This window comes from Scyliorhinus canicula, chromosome 22 (genome assembly GCF_902713615.1).
Source record: "Scyliorhinus canicula chromosome 22, sScyCan1.1, whole genome shotgun sequence".
Classification (NCBI taxonomy): domain Eukaryota; kingdom Metazoa; phylum Chordata; class Chondrichthyes; order Carcharhiniformes; family Scyliorhinidae; genus Scyliorhinus; species Scyliorhinus canicula.
Genome location: NC_052167.1, coordinates 2,996,287 through 3,019,116, shown reverse-complemented (window position 1 = coordinate 3,019,116; position 22,830 = coordinate 2,996,287). Strand labels below are relative to the sequence as shown.

At 47.9% G+C, this 22,830-nt stretch overlaps 1 protein-coding gene across 1 annotated transcript in view; it reads left to right on the top strand.

Moving 5' to 3' along the window:
• Nucleotides 1–22,830, top strand: part of mcu (mitochondrial calcium uniporter) — a 140,903-nt gene that overhangs the window by 100,795 nt on the left and 17,278 nt on the right. The window contains exon 2 of the mRNA XM_038782763.1: nucleotides 16,489–16,561. Coding sequence (XP_038638691.1) covers nucleotides 16,489–16,561 — 73 coding nt within the window. The remainder of the gene's footprint in view (nucleotides 1–16,488; nucleotides 16,562–22,830) is intronic.

Here is a 22,830-nt window from a genome sequence, read left to right as displayed (position 1 = left end):
GCTGCTTAGTTTCCCTGGACTGCATCTTTTTGTTATTCGTCCTTGGGTGTGTGGGCATCACTAGCTCGGCTGGCATTTACTGCCCATCCCTAATTGCCATTAGGAAAGTAGGGGTGAGCGGTTGCGGTCCTTGTGTAGGTATACCCACGGTGCAGTTAGGGAGGAGGTTCCAGGGTGATGGCCCAGCGGCAGTGAAGGAACGGCTCTTCGTCCCAACCACAATCTTCTGGCTGTAGTTTCTGCATTCTGACCGCCCTTTTGAGTAAAGGACCAAGACAAGGGGGATTTTCTTCTGAGGGGAGTGAATCTGTGGAATTCTGTACCACAGAGGGCTGTAGAGCTGGGATGTTCAGTGTGTTCAAGGCTGAGATAGATAGAATTTTAACCAGGAAAGGAACCAAGGGTTATGGGGAGAAGGTGGAAAGTGGAGTTGAGGATTATAATATCAGATCAGTCATGAGATCATTGAATGGCAGAGCAGACTCGATGGGTTGAGTACAGATAACCCTGGCCAGCTTTTCATAAGTGTTGTGTTGGATTGTCCAATTAATGCCCGTTTGGCCATCCTACAGGCAATGTGGAACACTTAGTTGGAGGCTGACAGTGCCTGGCCTGCAAGCTCCTATGTGTTTGCAGTCGGGAACCTTGGGCGATGAAGTGAGATTGGTTTACAAACATTCAAAAGAACTCGGAACAAACAAAGCTGAGAAAAGGATTCACTTTCAACGAAGCGAAGCTTTATTGTGTCACCATTCAGCTGCTCGTATTTATCTCAAACCACCTTGCCATTCATTCTCTGCAGCCAATTATTAATTGAAAAGGATATCGTGCAACTGCCGAATAGTTCAGATAATCGGATCTGTGGAGGACATCTAAAGTTACTGTGGTTTACAGCCTGGGATTTGGTAATTGGAGCCCATTAGTTGAACTTGAGTTACGCGTCTTTCTTAGTGGGAGATGTGCACAGTAATGGGGGGCGGGGGGGGGGGGGGGGGGAGATACATTGTGTACAGGCTTTCTGTACATCCTGTAACCAGGAGTAGTTGCACAAAATTCTTGCTGGAGCACTGTTTTGACAAAAATTGGGATTGTTCCCCGTCCACCTCTTGTGTGGTGTGACACTGCAGTGTTTGTAAAAGTCTAAATATTGGTGGGGGTGGGGCGGACTTTAATGTTTGCGGCCTTCATCCGATAGGGTTGACAACTCTGGCTGGAGTCCTTCCTTGAGCCTTCACCACATGACCTCCAACTACCCCCACTGATTGTCTGCCAAATCCATCTTCGCCCTGCCCAGCCTGCCCAAGGCTAATTGGGCGATACTTGACCCCTCCCCCTCCAATATTTGATAAACAGAGGATGTTGAGGATCACCAATTTACTCTGACCAGCTTTCCCCTGGGTTTCCCTCACCGCGGTGTCCTTGAGATTCAGCTCTAATTCCTGAAGGAGTCTTGGGGTTTGGGGGGGGTGGGGGGGGGGGGGGGGGGGGGGGGGCGAAGGACAGTTTCCGTATTCACTGCAATTACAGTCAGTTCTGCCACCTGAACAATGGGGTAAAGCACTGCTGCAGAATGGGGCGCGCATGTGCCGGGGAAGTGCAGCACCTGACGGAAGACGTGTGCTCATTGGACAGCATTGTCTCCCGGTCTGCCAGTACCACCCTATTAAAAATAATAATCTTTATTATTGTCTCAAGTGTGCTTACATTAACACTGCAGTGAAGTTACTGTGAAAATCCCAGAGTCGCCACACTCCGGCGCCTGTTTGGGTACACAGCGGGAGAATTCAGAATGTCCAATTCACCAAACAAGCACATCTTTAGGGACTTGTGGGAGGAACCCGGAGGAAACCCACGCAGACACGGGGAGAACGAGCAGACTCCACACAGACAGTGACCCAAGCTGGGAATCAACAGTGGAGCAACAGTGCTAACCGCTGTACTAATAAATAAATTCCCTTTTGTTGAGACCCCTCCCCGTGGCCTAGCCCCTCTGAGTCTCTGTACCGACCTACTACCCTCTGAGAACACTGCCCTCCTCCAATTCTAACTTCTAACTTCCCTCACATAGTTCATCCCCATCCCCCACTGCCGGGACCCTCAGCTCTGGAGCTTCCTGTCTAAAACCCCTCGGGTTCGCTAGCTCCCTCTCTCTCCGGTTCCCGCCAAACCTACTTGGATGAAGCATGATTTAACCCCCATAGCTGACTCCACGTTGGACTCCATTTTGGTCTCATTGTGGCCCCTATGTAATGGCCTGCGATGATTTCCTGCAGCAAAGGCCTTGTATAAATGCATGTTTTGACTTGGCAAGTTTGGTGTCTGATGGGCTGTATGTTGAGGAGAGCATAGCACCCAATGGAACTGCCACAACCATTCCATCAGCATCACAGAAAAAAGTTTATTTTTGTAGAAGTTAAGAAAAGCGTTTTTCTGTATTTTCGTTTTGCGGTGCAATTATCAGAGGGTTGCTCCAGGCAGGACCTTTCCACTGAACTCTGCTAACAGTCTGGGATAATGCTTCCCTTTCAATCGCATCATTTTCCTGTGATGAATCACAGGGGTTCCCTGATGGCAGCTAAGCTGCGGACAGTTTAGCAGTGACTATATTTGGCTGGTGTATCCTAGCAACATGCTGGAATCCTGTACTCTGGTCTGAGGAATGTGTGCACAGTTGGAGCTGAATGGGACCTTGTCCCAAATCCCTCCTCAGCTCTAAGAAACTGGTTAAATCAGCACCGTGCCAGACCCATCCACCCTGCATTTTTTTTTGCAGTACACACACCACAATTATCCCAACTCATGGCACCTATCACATCGTAACAAGGGGGCAAGGAGGAACAATATCCATTTTCTAGAAACTACTAGAAAAGGCAGCACGGTAGCATGGTGGTTAGCATAAATGCTTCACAGCTCCAGGGTCCCAGGTTCGATTCCCGGCTGGGTCACTGTCTGCGGAGTCTGCACGTCCTCCCCGTGTGTGCGTGGGTTTCCTCCGGGTGCTCCGGTTTCCTCCCACAGTCCAAAGATGTGCGGGTTAGGTGGATTGGCCATGATAAATTGCCCGTAGTGTCCTAAAAAGTAAGGTTAAGGGGTGGGGGGTTGTTGGGTTACGGGTATAGGGTGGATACGTGGGTTTGAGTAGGGTGATCATGGCTCGGCACAACATCGAGGGCCGAAGGGCCTGTTCTGTGCTGTACTGTTCTATGTTCTATGTTCTACTCCAGCAAGGACCTTGTGCCATGATTCCAAGTTGCCGGGTGTACAGCGAAGGTGTACAGACAGTCCCCACCCCCATCACTGACTAATCAATGTTTCCACCTAGAAAGAAGTGTACAAAGTTCAACTAATGGCTCCAGTTACCAAATCTCGGGCTAAAAGCTTTGCATGTTCTCTCCATGGTGCCAATTGTCTGTACTACCCAGCAGTTATATGATCATCTCTTCAATTAATAACAGGCCGCGGAGAATGAACAGCAAGGTGGTTTGAAATAAATATCAGCTGCTGAATGGTGGCGGAATAGGCTCTGCACTCGGTGAAAGGGAAAACTCCTTTGAACGTTTGGCGGCCAACGTACCCCGTTGCCATCACCACCATTTGTTTTTTTAAGTGGTTGTAGTTTGAGTTGGTTTGTGGCGTTTGATTGAGACACATTGCTGTTTTGTTAACATTCTCACTCCTAAATCGTTTCACGGTTCAAGCGCCATGCCAGGGCATGAGGGCAGAAGCGAAGGCTGGCAGCCCAGTGCAATACTGAGGGAGTGCTGCAGTGGGATATGCACGCTCTCTCTCGATGTTAAACTGAGTCCCCACCTGCCTGTTTCGGTAAAGGATCCTGTAGCACCATTTTGAAGAAGGGCAGGGGTGTGGTTGGCCCGGTATTCTGACCAATATTTATCCCTCAATCAACATCACAAAAAGAGCACATCTGATCATGATTGCATTACTGCTTGTGGGAGCTTGCTGTGCGCAAATTGGGGGTTGTGTTTCCTCTGCGAGATTTAAAAACAATAAAATTTAGAGTACCCAATTATTTTTTTCCAATTAAGGGGCAATTTCGTGTGGCCAATCCACCTACCCTGCACATCTTTGGGTTGTGGGGGCGAAACCCACGCAGACACGAGATTTTGAAAGTACTTCAGTGGCTTCTGAAGCATCCAGTGGCCATGAAAGTTGCTATATAAATGCAAGTAGCCTTTTGCCTATTGCATGGAATTCTGGGATCTTTACTGTTATGGAGATTAGAACCTGCCCTTTTCACATGTGACTTTGCCCATGAAAGGTACAACATGGGCTGTTGTCACCTGTGATTCAGACATACTAACAATGACAGACATGTTGTTCTGTCCATGTAGCCTGCCCCACACAATGGTAATACCTTGTGTTCACTTCGCACAAAACTGTGATCTCCTGGCAGAGGCAATAAAAATCAAAACCCAAACCGATTGGGAGAAGTAAATGAAGTGGGGGAAATGCCTCTCTGACCCAGGGTCCGCTGGGCCAAGCCCAATCCCTTTTGGGTTTTGCGTGATCTTGGGAGACTTTACTGATGCCGTGCACTCATTGGGTTTGAACACAAGACGGTTGAACAAAACTTGAAAAGGAATGGAAGAGACACTTTCAATGCCTCAGATGTCAAAACGTTCTTTATTGCCATAGAACCATAGAGTTCCTGCACTGCCGAAGGAGGCTATTCGGCCCATCGAGTCTGCACTGACCCCTCTGAAAGGGCACGTTATCCAGGCCCACTGCCCCGCCCTATCCCCGGAGCACCACCAATGAAGTACCTTTGCAGTGTAACCACTGTTGTTACCTAGGAACCAAACAGAATGGGATGTTGTTCCTCTTCTCTTCCACCCCCCACACACAAAGTGTACATGTTGGAAGTAAGCCATTTTATTTTTAATTCCAATCGCTGTTGTGTGATGTAATTTGGAATAACACAAGCTGCCACTTGATGCAGTTTTGAGTAAAAGATGCTCCAGACTTTGAAGCGAGTTCAACGTGTTTTATTGAATTATTAGCACAGTTCTCAATGAGTTCGACTCTCTGCCAATCTAAATGTAGTAACTCAGTCTAACTGAACCAGCCTTGCTCTAAGCCACGTGCTGGGGTGTGATGCTGAGGATACACCTTGTCTCACTCTGTAGATGTTGGTCTGTGGAAAGAGCCGGGGTGTCAGTGTCTCATCCCTTTTATAATGAGATACCACCCCTGAGTGTCCTGACTGCTCATTGGTCGGGCCCTATTCTATGTGTTCATTAGCTGCATGTTTGCAATCATGACAATCACACTTCAATAAGCTGAATGTCCCGTCAATCTGTTTGAGAAGAGGGAGTGATCTGTGCAGGAACAGATTTGATGGGCTGAACGGTCTTATCTCTCTCTAATGCTTCATGTTCTTCTACTCATGATTGGGGGGGGGGGGGGGGGGGGTGCGGAGAAGTAATATCTCTGGGTATGACATTTCCAGAGTGAAATATCAATTGTCTGCCCCTCCCTCGTTCAGCCTTTAGCGTTTTGCAAGCCCCAAGCGAATTGTACGATCCTGTCCCAATCTGAACTGCTGCTTGTTCCAGTTTCTCAATCGTGCGGCGCTCAATGCCGCCCCATTTGTGAATAGGTGGCCTGTCATTATGGATTTGGTGGCAGCTACATGGCCAATTATTACGAGATTGATGCGGGTTCTCTCTCTTCCCTGCATTTGTTGTAAAACAAAAGCTTGTCTTTTCCGTCGAGTTTTTAATATCTGAATCAAACACTCGGGCCCAGCATGTAACCTGAGATTGTTGGTGGAACCATTAAGGCAATGAACACACGCAGCTGATAACCTTCCACTAATGGATATCGAATCACTCAGTGTAATGCAGTTAGGTCATTAAGCTATGATCCCAGGTACTACAGGTACAGCAACAAGAGCAGTGCGTTTTTCTTAATGATGACGACCTGAAGCCCTGATGGTCTGACAGCAGAGCCACCAGTTGATGCCTGGCGTGAGGAATGAAATGAGACAAATCTTCATCTCCTGATCTCCGAAGACCTGGGGAGATTGTCTGGCGAAATGTGCAGCAAATCTCGAAACTGTTTGAACTAATGCCAAACCTTTGGTCACCTGCCCTTGTGCTTCAGTGTGAAACTTTGTTTCTAACTCTCGTTGAGAATGTCGATATTTGTGGAGTCTTCTCCTCTATTGAGTTGTTCGATTGTCCGCCACCTTTCACAGCTGCAACGATTGGATCTGGTCCGTTTGCTGTGGAATCGCTTAGCTCTTGTCCATCACTTGCTGCTTGTGCTGTTTGGCGTGCAGGTAGTCCTCTTTTTTTCGGTCTCCCTGGTGTTGCTCCTGGCATGCTCTCCTGCACTCTTCATTGAACCAGGGATGATCCCCTGGCTTGGTGGGAATGGTAGAGTGGGGGATATGCTGGGCCATGAGGTTTCAGATTGTGGTTGAATATAATTCTGCTGCTGCTGATGGCCCACAGCGCCTCATGAATGCCCAGTTTTGAGTTACTAGGTCTGTTTGAAGTCTACCCATTGAGCACACGGTGGTAGTGCCACACATGATGGAGGGTATCCTCAATGTGAAGGCAAGACTTTTGTCTCCACAAGGACTGTGCAGTGGTCACTTCTACCGATACGGTCATGGACAGATGCATCAGCAGCGGACAGATTGGTGAGGATGAGGTCAAGTATGTTTTTCCCTCTTGTTGGCTCCCTCACCACCTGTCGCAGACTCAGCCTAGCAGCTGTGCGCTTTAGAACTTGGTGGTGCTACTCAGCCAGTCTTGATGACGGACTTTGAAATTCCCCACCCAGAGTACATTCTGCACCCTCATCACCCTCTGTGCTTCCTCCAAGTGGTGTTCAACATGGAGGGGGTACTGATTCATCAGCTGATGGTGACCGGTACGTGGTAATCAGGACGAGGTTTCCTGGCCCGTATTTGATCGGATGCCAAGAGACTACATGGGGTCCAGAGTGGATGTTGAGGACTCCCAGGGTAACTCCCTCCCGACTGTTAACCCCTGTGCCGCCACGTCTGCCGGTGAGACAGGTCATACCCAGGAATGGTGATGGTGATGGCTGAGATATTGGAACTCCTTTGAAATGGTGCTGTGGGATCTTTTACATTCACCTGAGGATCTTAATATCTGAAAAAGTGATCTTTCCAGCATTACAATCAGAAGGAACTGAAAATTCCGAATGTTTATTTTATTGACACTTGCCTGATTCATGCACAAGATGGCATTGAACTTGGCTGCTCCCAATTGATTATTGATGAGCTAACCCAAAGCTGATTTCGTCTGACATTGCTCTCCCACTCAAGTACCAAGAATATACAGCAGACAGCCAGAATGAGTGTCAATAAATCTCAGGATTTGCTGCTGGGTGCCATTATTGTCTAATTTGTTTTGGAACATTCTGGAAGCATTTACGTGTTGTTATTCCGGAGTACAAAGCCAGCAACTTGACCCTTCGAGGGCCAGAGGATTCTAGTTGTTGGTTTTCTGAGACTAGCTCCTTAGCAGTTAGCCCGAGTAGGGTGTGACTGGGTTGCCCGAGGAGTGAGTGTAAGTGAGCTGGGCCCACCTGGATTACTGCAAACGGCGGTCCTGATGTCTCCTGAGAGACGTGACATGAGCTGGTTACTCGGGATCAGGCACCTGAGCTGCAAGAGATTAAAGACGGCAGGGATATTAACGCGGGAGAACAGAAACCACAAGGAGAGGCCGTGTCAAAATATTAGAGAATTGTGGGGTGGAGGGGTGAGAGTAGTGGGGAGAAATGGGGGGTTGGGTATTTATGGTGAGGGATGTTGTGGGTGGGGGGGGGTTAGGGAAGGGGGTGGAAGGGGATAGGGATGGGGCGTGTGGATGGAGGGGGGGCCATGTGTGTGCGGGGTTTGGGGTGGGTGTCAGAGGATCTTGGTATATGGGCTTTGAAATTTGGAATTGTTTGATGTGTTTTCTAATCCTGCGTACTCCACTGTAACGGAGAGCCTGGGATGTTCCCGAAATAGGGGCTTGTTTAGCACAGGGCTAAATAGCTGGCTTTTAAAGCAGACCAAGGCAGACCAGCAGCGCGGGTTCAATTCCCGTACCAGCCTCCCCGAACAGGCGCCGGAATATGGCGACTAGGGCCTTTTCACAGTCACTTTATTTGAAGCCTACTTGTGACAATAAGCGATTTTCATTTCATTTCATAAGGCAGCATAACACACTTCCTGGAGAGGGAGAGAGAGAACAATGAGGGGAGATTTGTCTGCAGTGGTTATATTCTGAGAGGAGTGATCCATTCCCCGCTCGGATTACACTCTCTCTGGGGAAACAGCTCCCTGCGAATCTCTCGACGTGCTCCGTCTAAGGAAATGCGATCCAGAATAGTTTGACAGTCTGCTGGGTATTTCCATATTTGGAATTAAGAAGCACAAATCAACTTGAATATTCTTGGTACAAGTTGGAGAGCAAGCTGCTCCCTGAGCAAGAATTGACTTCAAAAATAAACCTTTGTACTCCAGAGCTACTTGAACAGCTTGCATTGAGGTCGAGCCTCCTTAGTTACACAATTTTTAAGTTGTAATTGTGCTGTTGTCTTGGTGATGATGAAAAACAGTCTGCAGGCATTCCGGGGTTTTTTTTTTGTCCTGGTGCAGGATGTTCTATTTTTTTGAGAAGTATTTTTATTGAAGATTTTTCCATTTTGACAAAGCAGTAAAACCACAGGGGTGATTCAGCATAGCAAGAATGTCTCCACGTGCATGGATACAGGAGGAGGACGAGAGAACAGCAATATATTTGGCCCAGTACAGTCATTAGACACAGCTTGCTGCACCTATGCACATTGCCAGAGAATAGGGGAGAGGGGGGAAAAGGCTATGGGAACATGGTAAAATGGTGCGCACGTTCACGCACAGATATTGCTCGCAACATGTTTGGGAGCCCACCAGATCGGATCTCCCTCAACTCTAGTCACACCAGAGCCACCAGTAACGCGCTGTGACATCCTCCTCTTGGATATCAGACGGGGCCTAATCACGGATTTTTTAACTTCACGATAACAGAAATAAAAACAAATTGCAGAAGGAAAATTCACGAGAGCACCAATTCTGAGAGGATATGCCGAGGTGGTTAGCACTGCTGCCTCACAGGGTCCCGCGTTCAATTCCGGTCTTGGGTGACTGTGGAATTTGCACGTTCTCCCCGTGTCTGCGTGGGTTTCCTCCGGGTGCTCCAGTTTCTCCCACAGCCCAAAGATGTGCAGGTTTGGTGGATTGGCCATGTTGAAATGATATCTTCGTGTCCAGAGTTGTGCCGGTTAAATTACGGGGTTATGGGGCTAGGGCGGTGGAATGGGTTTGGATAGAGTCCTCGTTCAGTGGGTCTATGCAGACTCAGCTGGCCAAATGACCTCCTGCACTGTTGGGATTCTTTGATATACCACAAGTTGCATCAAAATCCCAATCTCGGGCACAGTACAGAGCAATCACCATTCCACATATTTTACACAGCGCGGACCAGAAAATGTTCATGCAATAGGTTTGGATTGTAATCCATGTGGTCAGTGTCTCTCAACAATCTAACCCAGACAGGATAAAGGAGCAGAGGATCTGAGGATATAAGGGTCCAGGTCACAGCCATAAGGCTTATGATCCTCCAGCACATACCCCTCACCATAAGAAAAAGCTCCTTCTTCAAACCTCACTCAGCCCCTCAAAACGGCTAAGAAGGAACGTTCCAAATATAAGGGGGTCAAGTAGGATACCAGCCAGATTAGGAGCGGAAATTCCCATCGGGGAGGAATGCCTGGGTAAGGAGTCTTGGGCCCAGACAGGGCACACGGAGGGAGGTTGGGTTTATCGCGTCCAGCAGCCCCCAACGCCAAGCGATGAGCATAAGAGGATAAGACAACATAAGACCAGTGGCTGGAATCATCAACTGACCCGAGGCCACGATGACTGGATTCTGGATTCAGTGTGCCCCGTCGAACCTGAAGCCCCCAGCTTTCAAATCGAGATTGCGGAAGCATGGCCGCCAACTCTCAAAATCGGGGTTCGTACCCCACTCCTGGCAAGAGACCGAGGGCAGGAATACTCCCTGTCTGGCCCCCTACTCCCCAGGCCAGTCAGGAGAGATGACATGCCATGCAGCGGGATTTCCCAGGACTGAAGGTGAGCCTCCACTGGGGAGACTATTCTGCCAAATAACAGGATTCTCTTCTCCGCTTCCAGAAGGATATTCCCGCAGTTCATCAAAGCGAGCACCAAAAACCTGGCCCGCGGAGCCGAGATCATCGTCCAGAACGTCATTCACCATGGCAGCCGTCATCCCGGTTGCCAACAACACCACCGAAGTTTAGGCCCCGCTCACCAAACCGTCACTGCAAACAGCCGGCCACCTCCGCCCGTCTCAATCAAACCAGGATTTTTAAAATGTATCATCTCTTCATTGTATGTGCTGGAGGATCATAAGCCTTATGGCCAGGATTTCCAGTAACATAGTACAAGACGTTCATCCTAAAAATCTGGGATGTACATTAGGGTGAAATAAAGGGTTAAAAAAACGGTGGCAGCATTGATTTTAGCTTTCACAGGCTGTGTGTGTGTGTGTGTGTGTGTGGCATGTATTGGTGCGAACAATTTGAACAAACTGATATGTACGTATGTACAATTGTTATATACACATACACACACACACACACGGCACCAAGATACTCTCTTGGCTGTGAAAGTGCTTTGGGATGTTCTGAGATGCTGCCTGTTGCTCTACGAATACAGGTCTTTTTTTGTTTAAGCAAGATTTTACAGTATCATATTAAACCTAGGCCCCTTTAGCAGACTTTCTTGAAATGCCAAATTACCCGAATCACCGCATAAATTTCAAAGAAGAAGATGAACAAACAGCAATTGGTCCCGCTGAGTATTTGAGTTCAGCGCCAGAAGAAAGTTCCATTATTTATCTTTGAGAAATGCTGGTGAGTTTTCCAAGTTGCATTCCAATCAGCCTATGTTGTTTAACCGCAGACTCCTACGCCACTGGAGCTAGATTTAGGTTGTCCAAATGAATTTGTTGCCGGGGCTGAAATTATGGTGCTCGAGGTTTTTTTGCTTCTTCTCGTTCTCGTGAAATGCTCTCAGCAGTTATACCCTTCAACTAATGTCACTGAAACATTGTGTTCATTTATTTTTTTGCTTTATGTGGCAGTTTTTGTTGTGGAAACTGGCTACCATTACATTTATAATAATAATAATATAATTTTACAACATTGTGATGAATGTAGAAATCATTAGAAATTATCCTATTTGTGGCAGTAATGTTATTAAAAACCCTGGTTTAAAATATATAGTTAGTCTGTCTCCTAAAGCTGCAATTAAAGTGTCATAAAAGAGTGGGATAACCATTCATTCGAACCACGGTTTTAGATCAGAGGGCTAATGGAACATTGTTTTGATTGCTGGAGATTCCCTGGAGTGTAGATAATTTTAGGCAGTTGCATTTAGTCCTAGCTGAGCAAGTCCTGGAACTTAATGGGATAGAGGTAATGGGAGGATCCAAGTCTGCCTGTAGTTTTGCAGTCTGTTATAGGATTTTAAGTTGAACAGCAGTTTTGCCAAATGCTGTTCGGTTGAGCAAAGGTGTACTGCATCTGCTCCTGAAAGGATCTCTCTGCAAAGGTCTCTACACGGTTGGACAAGTAACCTGTTCTGACAACATTATTTATAAGTGGCACTTGAACAGTATTGTGTTGCTTAATTGGAATTAGAAGTATCCCTTCCTCACATTTCTACAGATTTCTTACAAATTTAGGATTCTCGCCTGCTAGCCAATTAAAAACCCTAGCTTAAAATACGTATAGGCAGGGTGTCTAATAAAGCTATAATTAAGGTGTCATAAAAGAGTGCGATTAATTATTCATTCCAACCACTTGGTTACAAATAAAGGGCTAATGGAATAGTGTTTTGATTGCTGGAGATTCCATGGAGTGTAAGAACCGTGATTACTCTTCATAATTACCCCATTGGCTGTGAAAACTTCGGGATGTCTTGAGGGCAGAAATGGCGCCCTACAAATGCAAGTGTGCCTTCCTGTCCCCCTCCACCTCCTCCTCCTCCCCCCACCCCCCCCCCCTCCCCGCCCTTCCCTCGTTCTTAATCCTTTCTTCTTCCCATTGTCAATGGCCTCCCGGAGTGACACTTGGCAAATAACAGATTATGCGCAAAGTTATCGAAGGGGGAAAAGGTGTGTTCAGTGATGTGTTTGCTTCCTGTTCTTTCCCGCACCAGCACTGGTGTGAAGCGGCAAATATTTTGGTAGTGGTTTTGGCTGGCAGTGAACTCTATTCCATTGGGTACCATATGATCGTCACCATTACCATCAGTTTCCGCCTGTAGTGAACCTGCTACACATGTCAGATTGACTATCTTCACACCTGGCCCCCCTCAGCTCCGAGAGAGGATCAATGCAGAGTCCAAAGATGTGCGGGTTAGGTGGATTGGCCATGCTAAATTGCCCGTAGTATCCTAAAAAGTAAGGTTAAGGGGGGGTTGTTGGGTTACGGATATAGGGTGGATACGTGGGTTTGAGTAGGGTGATCATGGCGCGGCACAACATCGAGGGCCGAAGGGCCTGTTCTGTGCTGTACTGTTCTATGTTCTATGTTTAAAAGTCGAACCAGCCCACAAGAAATGAAGCTCATTGCTGCCCTCCCATCCAGGAAAAGGGGAAAAATGGGGAGGACAAACGGAGAGTGGATCCACAGCTTCACATTACAAAGCCAGACCGAGATTGAAGGCCTCTATCTTGTCCCTTGAACGAGTCGTGAAATAGGCCAATGTCCTTCACTTTTGAGACTTAAGAGCGATAGTTTCCAACGTCACCCAAGAGGAAATGATGGAGGTGGAAATCCCTCGGGAAGAGCTGCTGTGCAGGCAGGAATAGCATTGAGGTTTGATCTTTTATACGTGAAATTTACAAGACAGAAACAGGTATTGGGGTTTAATTGGTCGCTGCTGGTGTTGGTGGTTCACACGAGCCTCCTCCGCGTTTCTTTCTCCCTCGTGGACCTGGCCAGCTGCACCTTAATCTTTGAGCCGCAAAGGTACCAGCCATCCTTTGAAGACGTTTTTTTTGATTCCCATTAAAACCAACACAGATTAATTTCTCTCTGGTGACTGCTCAGGAACCCGAAGTGTAATTATTATTCAGCTCTACAAATCCATTCCCTACCCCAGAGTGCCCAGTCACAGCCCCAGTGCCAGATTAGGGCGAATTAGTTAGCTTTTGCACGACATTGGGTGTTTGGGGTTATTTAATATTTCAAGATAACTCTTGGGAGCCATGAAATTACCTGATACAATATTAATGCGCACTACAGCTTCCACTGTTTTCAGAGTTTCTTTCCTGTGTTTATTTTCTAATCGGTCTCCTGCTCCTCCTCTCAGATTGGCTGCTCTCGCGCACACGCCTACACCTCCAGCCCACCTTCTCTTTGCCTTCCTGCCTCACCCTCTTTTAATCTCTGTTTAATGGATCGATCTCCCTTGAACACGGCGCCCCCTGCAGAGCTGGCTCTCTTTTGCATTTCGAGTCCCCTTCAGCTCCAAACGGTGTTGCTGGCAAGAATCTTATTTAGCCAATCAAGAGTATTTAATGCCTCCCCAGGGAGAGGAAAAATCCACCGCCCTCTGCAATCCATTTATTTATTTCGGAATGGTATTCATTCGGGAATGTGAATATTTTCCAGCCACATTCCATTAATGAGGGGACTGCCGATCACCGGCAAACTGGAGACAGCCAATGGGGTGGAGACCAGGTCGAGGCAACCCCGGAGCTTCTGCCGCCCCCAATAAAACTGGACCTGGGGCCCAACCAATACAGGTGAAGGAGGCCATTTGGCCCACCTGGGCTGTTCCACCCTCACTGCCTACTCTGTTCCGCCTGCTCGCCACCCCCCTGTGGAAACTGAAACATAAAACTCTGGACTCGCTCAGCCGGCCTGGCAGCATCTTTGGAGAGAGGAGCAGAGTTGGCATTTCAGGGCAATGACCCCGAACGCCTGAGCCAATGGTTATTGCACAGCTACGGTGGGTTGGGAGCCACCGCATGGGAGATGATGATGGGCCGGCTAAAGAAGATCTGGAGAAGTATGTTTGAGAAGGACCTTCAATAGCGGGACACCGCTGTGGGGCTGGAGCGGGTTACGGTCAACCTGGCAGGTGGTGGACCTTCTGACCCATTGCCCCACACGGGACTGGAGGAAATAAGTTCAGACAAGATGAGTCAGATGTGCATGACCTTTCGGTTTTGTGGTTTGTAATTATTACACTGTTTTTGTCTAGCGGGTCTGCTAAGTACATGAAGACTTTTGTTTGATATTTAATGTTCTTGGAACCTTTGTTTTAATGACCAATTTTGACAATACTCCTCTGATAGCAAGGCACTCCCTCAGCACTGCACCTCCAGTGCAGCACATCCTCAGCACCGCTGCTGCATCATGGCATTCCCTCAACTTTGCCCCACCAATAATGCAGTGCCACCTCAGCGATGCCCCTCCAGTGTGGCGCCCCCTCAGCACTGCCCCTCCGACAGAGCGGGGTTCCGCCCTCAGTGATGCCCTCCAACAGGAGGCGTCCCCTCTGCTGCCGGCCTATTCTGTGCTTCAAACTCTGGGGCGGGTTTGAACCTGCAGCCGTCAATAAGGCAAACAATGGAGCTCAGCTCTTTTGCCCCATCAGCCTGCAGCAGAAAATCAGGGCTCAAGTGGCCATCGCGTTAACACCTGACCTGTAGGCGGCGACAATTATTTTGAGTTAAAAACGCAAATTTTACTGCTGCCATTGTTATATGTTTGACTTCTAAAATGTGCAATGCCTTCTTCACTTAGTCATTCCCTCAGCTCCCTCATGCACGGTTTTTTACAGGCCTCATTAACCCCGCTCTCTTACTGAGCTGCTGATTGCTGCATTCCATTGCTAATCAATGTGCACGATCAGCAGTATTCAGAACAGGTTAATGATGTTTGAAGGAATCGATGGCTGAGGAAGATTCGAGCTCCACACAGCTGTTGAGCTCATATATGCTCTCACTCCCCATCTGCAAGAGTTTTAATCATATGCAATTCTAATCCGGGTCCAAAACTGGTTGCTGCAATATGATTTTTTATACCCGCCACTTCTTGCTCAGTGACCCCCTCCTCCTTCCTTTCTTACCCTACTGAAACGTACAAGATTCCGCAAGATTCTTGACAAGGAATGTACTGAGGAGATATTTTCCCTACGGGCTGTTCTAGATTAGGAACAGGCCTGGAATAAAAAATAAGGTTTCCCATGTAAGGCAGGGATATGGAGCGATTTTGTGTCTCACGATGTCGTTGGTCTTTTGAGTTCTCTTACCCCAGGGGCTGGCCTGTGGAATACATTTAAGAGTTGATTGAGAGAGTCTGGGCTATGGGGGACAGGCCGGGAAGTGGAGTTCAGACCTCAATCCGATCGGGCCTGATCTTATTGAATGGCAGAGCAGGCTGGATGGGCTGAATGCCTTACTCTTATTTCTTATGTTCTTGAACCTTGTGTTTCCTCAGAAACCTGGGTTTAGGTTTTCAATGGTCGGGGGCTGGTTTAGCTCACTGGGCTAAATCGCTGGCCTTTAAAGCAAACCAAGCAGGCCAGCAGCACGGTTCGATTCCCGTACCAGCCTCCCCGGACAGGCGCCGGAATGTGGCGACTAGGGGCTTTTCACAGTAACTTCATTGAAGCCTACTCGTGACAATAAGCGATTTTCATTTTTTCATTTCATTTTCAATGTTTTCAGACATTCCACTCTGATATGGCTGCACAGTGGTTAGCACTGCTGCCTCACAGCGCCAGGGACCCGGGTTCAACTCTGGCCTTGGGTGACGGTCTGTGTGGAGTCTGCACGTTCTCCCCGTGTCTGCATGGGTTTCCTCCGGGTGCTCCGTTTTCCTCCCACAGTCCAACGATGTGCAGTTTAGGTGAATTGGCCGTGCTAAATTACCCCTTTGTGTCCAAAGATGTGCAGGTTAGATGGATTGGCCATGCTAAACTGCCCATTAGTGTCCAAAGATGTGCAGGTTAGGTGGGGTTACTGGGGTAGGGCACGGGTGCAGGCCTGGGTAGGGTGCTCTTTCTGACGGTCGGTGCAGACCCAATGGGCTGAATGGCCTCCTTCTGCACTGTAGGGATTCTGTGATTGGAGACCACGTCCTGGAAGGACTGGAGAGTTGGCAGCCTTATCTTACGCTACATGTTGATGGTGACATTGCTCAGAGCACCATCTGTGATTATCCAGCACTCTGACAGTGCTGCTGGTGTGTCTGTTTTATGGGGTTGAAAGTGATACAAATCCATTGTTCGTTCACTGAGTGGGTTCCTAATGCTCGGGGCTGGGTGTGATGAGGATCGGGGGGGGGGGGAATGTGTTCAGTATGCTGTGTGTAATCATACTCCCGCTAAATCCTCCTTTCTTTGCTTGACAGGTGTGCCAGAGATTTCCAGTGTGGCACAGTCAGCGAGTGTTGTACTGCTCCAGTCGCTTAGTGACGTCTGACGGTGAGTATTGCAAAACCTCCTCGTGCTCCTCAGCCCTGAGTATTTCCCACACAGCCTCAGTTGATTGTTTTGTGTGAATCCGATGTGTGCTTAACGGAGCAGAGGCACCTAACGCTCCAGCACAAAACTGCTCAGACTAGACAAAAAGCGCCATTTGCACTAGTATAGCGTTTTTCACGAGCATAGGGCGTCTCAGAGCACTTTGCAGTGAGTGTAATACAGGACCACAGTCCATCGGAACAGGAGTAGATCATGTAGCCTGTTGGACCTGCTCCATCTTTGAATCAGATCATTTCCTTCCCAAATCTTTCTACTTTCTCCTCAAGCCTTTAGTCTCCGTCTGATGTGATACGATCGTGGTTGATCTTAAATTTCAACTCCACTTTCCCACCCACTCACCATTTCCAAATGGAGAGTCTCTGGGACTGCTTATCCCCGACCTTTGATATATTTGATGGTGGAGCAGCCACCGGCCTCTGTGGTGGAGAATTCCGAAAATTCGCAACCCTTTGAGTGAAGTAATTTCTCCTCATCTCAGTCATAGAATTGTAGAATGCGCACAGTGCAGAAGAAGGCCATTCGGCCCATGGAGCCTGCACCGGCCATCTGAAAGAGCACCCCACTCAGGCATAATCCCCCACCCTATCCCTGTAACCCCACCTAGGGACAATTTAGCATGTCCAATCCATCTAACCAGCACATCTTTGGACTGTGGGAGGAAACCCACACAGACACGGGGAGAACGTGAAAACTCCGCACAGTCGCCCAAGGTCGGAATCGAACCCGGCTCCCTGGCGCTGTGAGGCAGCAGTGCTGAGCACTATGCCACCGTGCCACCCTAGATGTTGGCACCCCTAACATCCTGAGACTGTGGCCCTGATTCCCTTACCAGTAGAAACAGTCTCTCAACCTCCACCCCATCAAACCCCTTCAGAATCAGCTATGTTCCAATTATTACTTTTCCCAAGAATACCATTGCAGTGATGTCAGAAATGTGGCAGTTAATTTGTGTCCAGCAAGCCTCCCAGGTCTGGCAGTGTGACAGCGACCGGATAGATCATCTCTTTGTTCTTTAGCTTGGGGACATGTGTATCAGTTTGATGCCCAGGGGAAACGCCCCTGCTCCTCTTCAAAAAAACCCTCCTGGGATCTTTTACACCCACCTGATGGAGCCCTTGTTTAACACCTGAAATACAGGCCCTTTGGCAGTGCAGGGCTCCCTCAGCACTGCCCTGGAGTGTCAGCCTTGAGTTTTGCCCTCGGTCCTGATGTGGGAATTGAACTGGGAATCTTGTGACTCCGAGGCTAGCTAGCTGTGCTCACTGAACCACAATTTAATACCACATGAACTGACAGAAGCAGCTTGCATTTATATGATTATCATTGCCAGCAATACATCGCTGAACCCCTCACGATCAACATCCTGGGGGTTACCATTGATCAGAAACTGAATTGGACTGGCCATATTAACACTGTGGTTACCACAACAGGTCAAAGGCTAGGAATCCTACAGCGAGGAACTCACCTCCTGATCCTCCAAAGCCTATCCATCATTTACAAGGCACAAGTCAGGAGTGTAATGGAATACTCTCCACTTGCCTGGATGAGTGCAGCTCCAACAACACTCAAGAAGCTCAACACCATCCAGGACAAAGCAGCCCCGCTTGATTGCTCCCCCTTCCACAAACATTCAAACCTTCCAGCACCGACGAACAATGGCAGCCGTGTGTACCATCTACATGATGCACTGCAGTAACTCACCAAGGTTCCTTAGACAGCACCTTGCAAACCCACGACAACTAACATCTAGAAGGTCAAGAGCAGCAGATACCTGGGAACCCCACCACCTAGAGGTTGCCCTCCATGTCACTCACCACCCCGACTTGAAAATATATTGACTGTTCCTTCACTGTCGCTGGGGCAAACTCCTGGAACTCCCTCCCTCAGAGCACAGCGGGTGTACCTACACCAGAAGGACTGCAGCGGTTCAAGAAGGCAGCTCACCACCACCTTCTGAAGGGCAAATAGGGATGGACAATAAACGCTGGCCTGACCAGCGACACCCACATCCCGTTAATGAATTTTTAAAAATCAGTCCTTTGTCCGAAGGCAGGTCCGGCCCACAGTCCGGCCACGATCTACGCCACAGGTAGGGCAAGGAAGCAGCTTCCCCCAACTGTTCACGTTGCTGTGGTAACGTGCATGTTGTAATCCGGAGCTATGGGCAGTGATGGCGTCCCCCTCCAGTGTTCCTGTCATCGCAGGGCTGACCGCGAATCTGTCCCACTCTTGCCGCCAGTCATCAACGTGTGTTTGGAAGGATTTTGCAGGTTGACATTCGGCCTGTTTGACCGCGTTACCAACGCCCCTTCCTTGGCCATTAAGTCCTGGGATGGGACTTGAACCTGCAGCTCCCGGCTCAGAGGCAGGGCAGCTGGAGTTTACCTGGAGTTTATGTAGCGCTTCAATGGAGCACAAGGCACGTCATCAGAATGTATTTGGACACAAAAGTACATCAGAGGTACACTAAAGTCTCGAGGGAGGGGGATGACGTCCAGAGCTTGGAGGCTAGAGAGCTGAAGGCAGAGCCATCCGCACCGCATCATAAGGAATATGGGATGTTGAAGCCAGAGTTGAGGGGCTGGAGGATGTTGGTGAGAGAGGGAGACCTGAATAGAACATAGAACAGTACAGCACAGAACAGGCCCTTCGGCCCTCGATGTTGTGCCGAGCCATGGTCACCCTACTCAAACCCACGTATCCACCCTATACCCCCACACTACGGGCAATTTATCATGGCCAATCCACCTAACCCTAGGGATGAGGCCATCCCTACCGTGTTTAGTTTATTTGTGCTGTTTTCCTCCACCCCTTCATTTGACCCATACTCGATGTCCTGTCCCTATCGTACTCAAGAGAATTCTGGCTTGGTTATGTTCACAATAACAGGACGAAGGCCATCCAGCCCCTTGAGACTTGCTCCGCCACATAGGTAGACCCTGGCTGATCTGTAATTTTGCCCTGTCCTCGGACTCCTTCCCGGAATCAACCTGATGGGAAAATCATCGCTACGTCATCGGAAACCGAGAGGGAAGTCTCCCTTTCGGATAAATCCCATATCCATCCACTGTGTTGCAAGATGCCCGAGATTTTCCCATATTTCCCTTGCTGCTGACGGTAAGCTGTCAGAACTGTGAGAGTTCAGTGAACGAAGATGGATTTACCTCCGCACCAGCTCTGTTGGCTCCTCTGATTTGGATGTGGTCTGAGAAGCAAGCGATTGATTTCTGCCTTGATTTATTGTACGCTGCCTGAAGTATTCTGATGATTTCACATCACCTGCAATCCATCTTGTTGCAGCCAACACTCCTATTACAGAAGCCTTGTCGATTGCAGAATAACAGATCTCCCTTTCTATATTTTTTAATGTAAAATCATTTGAAATTTACAGCCCAGAATTAAGTTATTCTGCGCTGACTCTGGAATCAAGTGCCACTCCATCTCCTTAAAGGCTAAAATCAAGGCCAACATACCAGTGCAGTACTGAAGGAGTGCTGCACTGTCAGAGGTGTCACCTCTTGGATGATGCGTTAAAATGATCCCAGTTTGCCCCCGCAATCGGGCCCAAACGATCTCATCTCACTATTTTTATTTTTTTTTTAAATCATTTTTATTGGAATTTTTTACAGAAAATATAACAACAAACAATGAAAAGCAACAATAAAACACCATAATAACTATAACACCCCCAAGACCGTATCAACGCATGTATCACACCCCCCCCCCCCACACCCCCAAACCCAGTAAATAACAAGAGAACTTAAAAATAAATTAAATTAAAATTAAATAAGCAAACATAGTCAACGCCCCCCCCCCCTTTTCCCCCCCGGGTTGCTGCTGCTGCTGTCCCAGTACCCTATCGCTGAGCCAGAAAGTCGAGGAAAGGTTGCCACCGCCTAAAGAACCCTTGTACCGATCCTCTCAGTGCAAATTTCACCTTCTCCAGCTTGAGAAATCCCGCCATGTCATTGATCCAGGTCTCCACGCTTGGGGGTCTCGCATCCTTCCACTGTAGCAAGATCCTCCGCCGGGCTACTAGGGACGCAAAGGCCAGCACACCGGCCTCTTTCGCCTCCTGCACTCCCGGATCTCACTATTTTTATGAAGAACAAAGGGAGTTCTCTCTTTGGTCAACACCACTGGACACTGGTAATTATAGGCCGTTACGTTACCAGGCCGTTTAGCCTGGTAATTACAGACCGTTTAGCCTAACGCCAGCCATAGGGAGAATGTATTATGGTCCAGGGTTTAGAGAACCCCAAAGTATATCATGGGAGTTCACCTGACCCACAACATTTAATAGGTTTTGATTATGGGGAGCACACGGGCCCACTTTACAGATATGGTGCAACAGAGAGCTAAAGTATGTTTAAAACAAAACTATTATTCTATGAATCCAGTTAACATTTTTATAAACACACACAGTAAACATCTTATCAACTACAAACACTGATGCTTTCCCAAATACAATATTCTATAGGTAACCCTTAATAACTTCCCAAACAACATCCGTAAGTTAAATCCTTTGTAAAATAAAGGCAGCAGGTTTAAATGCTCTACAGAAACAGGTATTACTTTGAAATCATCAATGATCTGGAGACATTCTTTAGCTTGCAGAGAGAGATCATTACGCAGCTGCTTGCTTTGACTGCAGCTCTCCAATTCTGAAAACGAAACCAAAACACACTGCAGCTCCCAGCTCAAAACAAAAGTGAAAGACAGATAGCCCAGCACTGACATTACTGCAGCTATTTGATAAACACCCATTTCTTAAAGGTACATCCACCTGACAAATGCTAGTGTTCTATTACAAAATGTATGATAACAGGACAGTTGGAAATGTCAACGGAATTAGACAAAGTCAACATGGATTTATGGAAGGGAAATCCTGTTTGACGAACCTAGAAGTAGAATAGATCAGGGAGAACCGGCGGATGTGGTGTATTCGGATTTTCAGAAAGCTTGTGATAAAGTCCAACATAAGAGGTCAGTGTGCAAAAATAAGGCAGATGGGATTAGGGTTAATATACTGGCACGGATTGAGAATTGGTTAGAAGACAGGAAACAGAGTTGGAATAAATGGGCTTTGTTCGAAGTGGCAGGCAGAGACTAGTGATATTCTGTAGGGATCAGTACTGGGGGGTGGGGAGGGGGTTGGGGGGGGCAGTTATTCACAATATGTATCAATGGTTTTGACGAGGGTACCAAATGTAATATTTCCCAGTTTGCTGATGACACAAAAATTGGTGGGAGTGGTCAGGAGGACGTTAAGAGGTTTCAAGGCAATTTAGACCAGTTGAGTGAGTGGCAGATGCAGTATAACTTGGATCAATGTGAAGTTGTCCACAGCAGTAGGAAAAACAGACTGGCAGAGTAATGGTTAAATGGCAGTAGATTGGGAAATGCTGATGTACAAAGAGACACGAGTGTCCATGCAGTCACTGAAAGCAAGCATGCAGGTACAGCAAGCAGTTAGGAAGGCAAATGGTGTATTGGCCTTCGTTGCAAGAGGACTTGAGTACAGGAACAAAGATGTCTTAACTGCAGCTGGACAGGGCCTTGGTGAGGCTCCACCTGGAGTTCCTGGGCTGCCAGGATTGTCATTATGAGGAGCGATTGGGTCAACTGGGCCTCTGTTGACTGGAGTTTAGAAGAATGAGAGGGGATGTGATTGATAGGTATGAAATTCTGACAGGGCCGGGACAGGCTGGGTGCAGAGGTGTTGTTTCTTCTCGTTGGAGGGTCCAGAACATGTTTTAGGATACGGGGTAGACCAATTAGGAGTGAGATGTGGAACTTTATTATTAGATGTGGAATCCTCTACCACAGAGGGCTGTGGAAGCCAAGTCGCTGAATATATTTAAGAAGGAAATAGATTTCTAGGCTCTAAAGGCATCAAGGGGAATGGGGGGAGTGTGGGAGTATGGCGTTGGGGTGGAGGATCACATTGAGGAGCAAAAGTTGGTCAGTTTATTGCTTCAGCCGGTGAGATTCATTGCCAAGTTCAGAGGATGAGAAAGATTTCCTTCCGTTCCAGCAATGTGAAGTGCTGCTCAAAGCGAAGATTACACAGACTGTGGGTTTGTTCATAACTCAAAGTTTATTTGATCACAATATCTGGCATTTATTGCAAACGTTGCTGTAATATTTATGTTAAACTGGAGCTGATTCCTGTCTTCTCTCTGCCAACAATTGTTGGATTTCCCCCA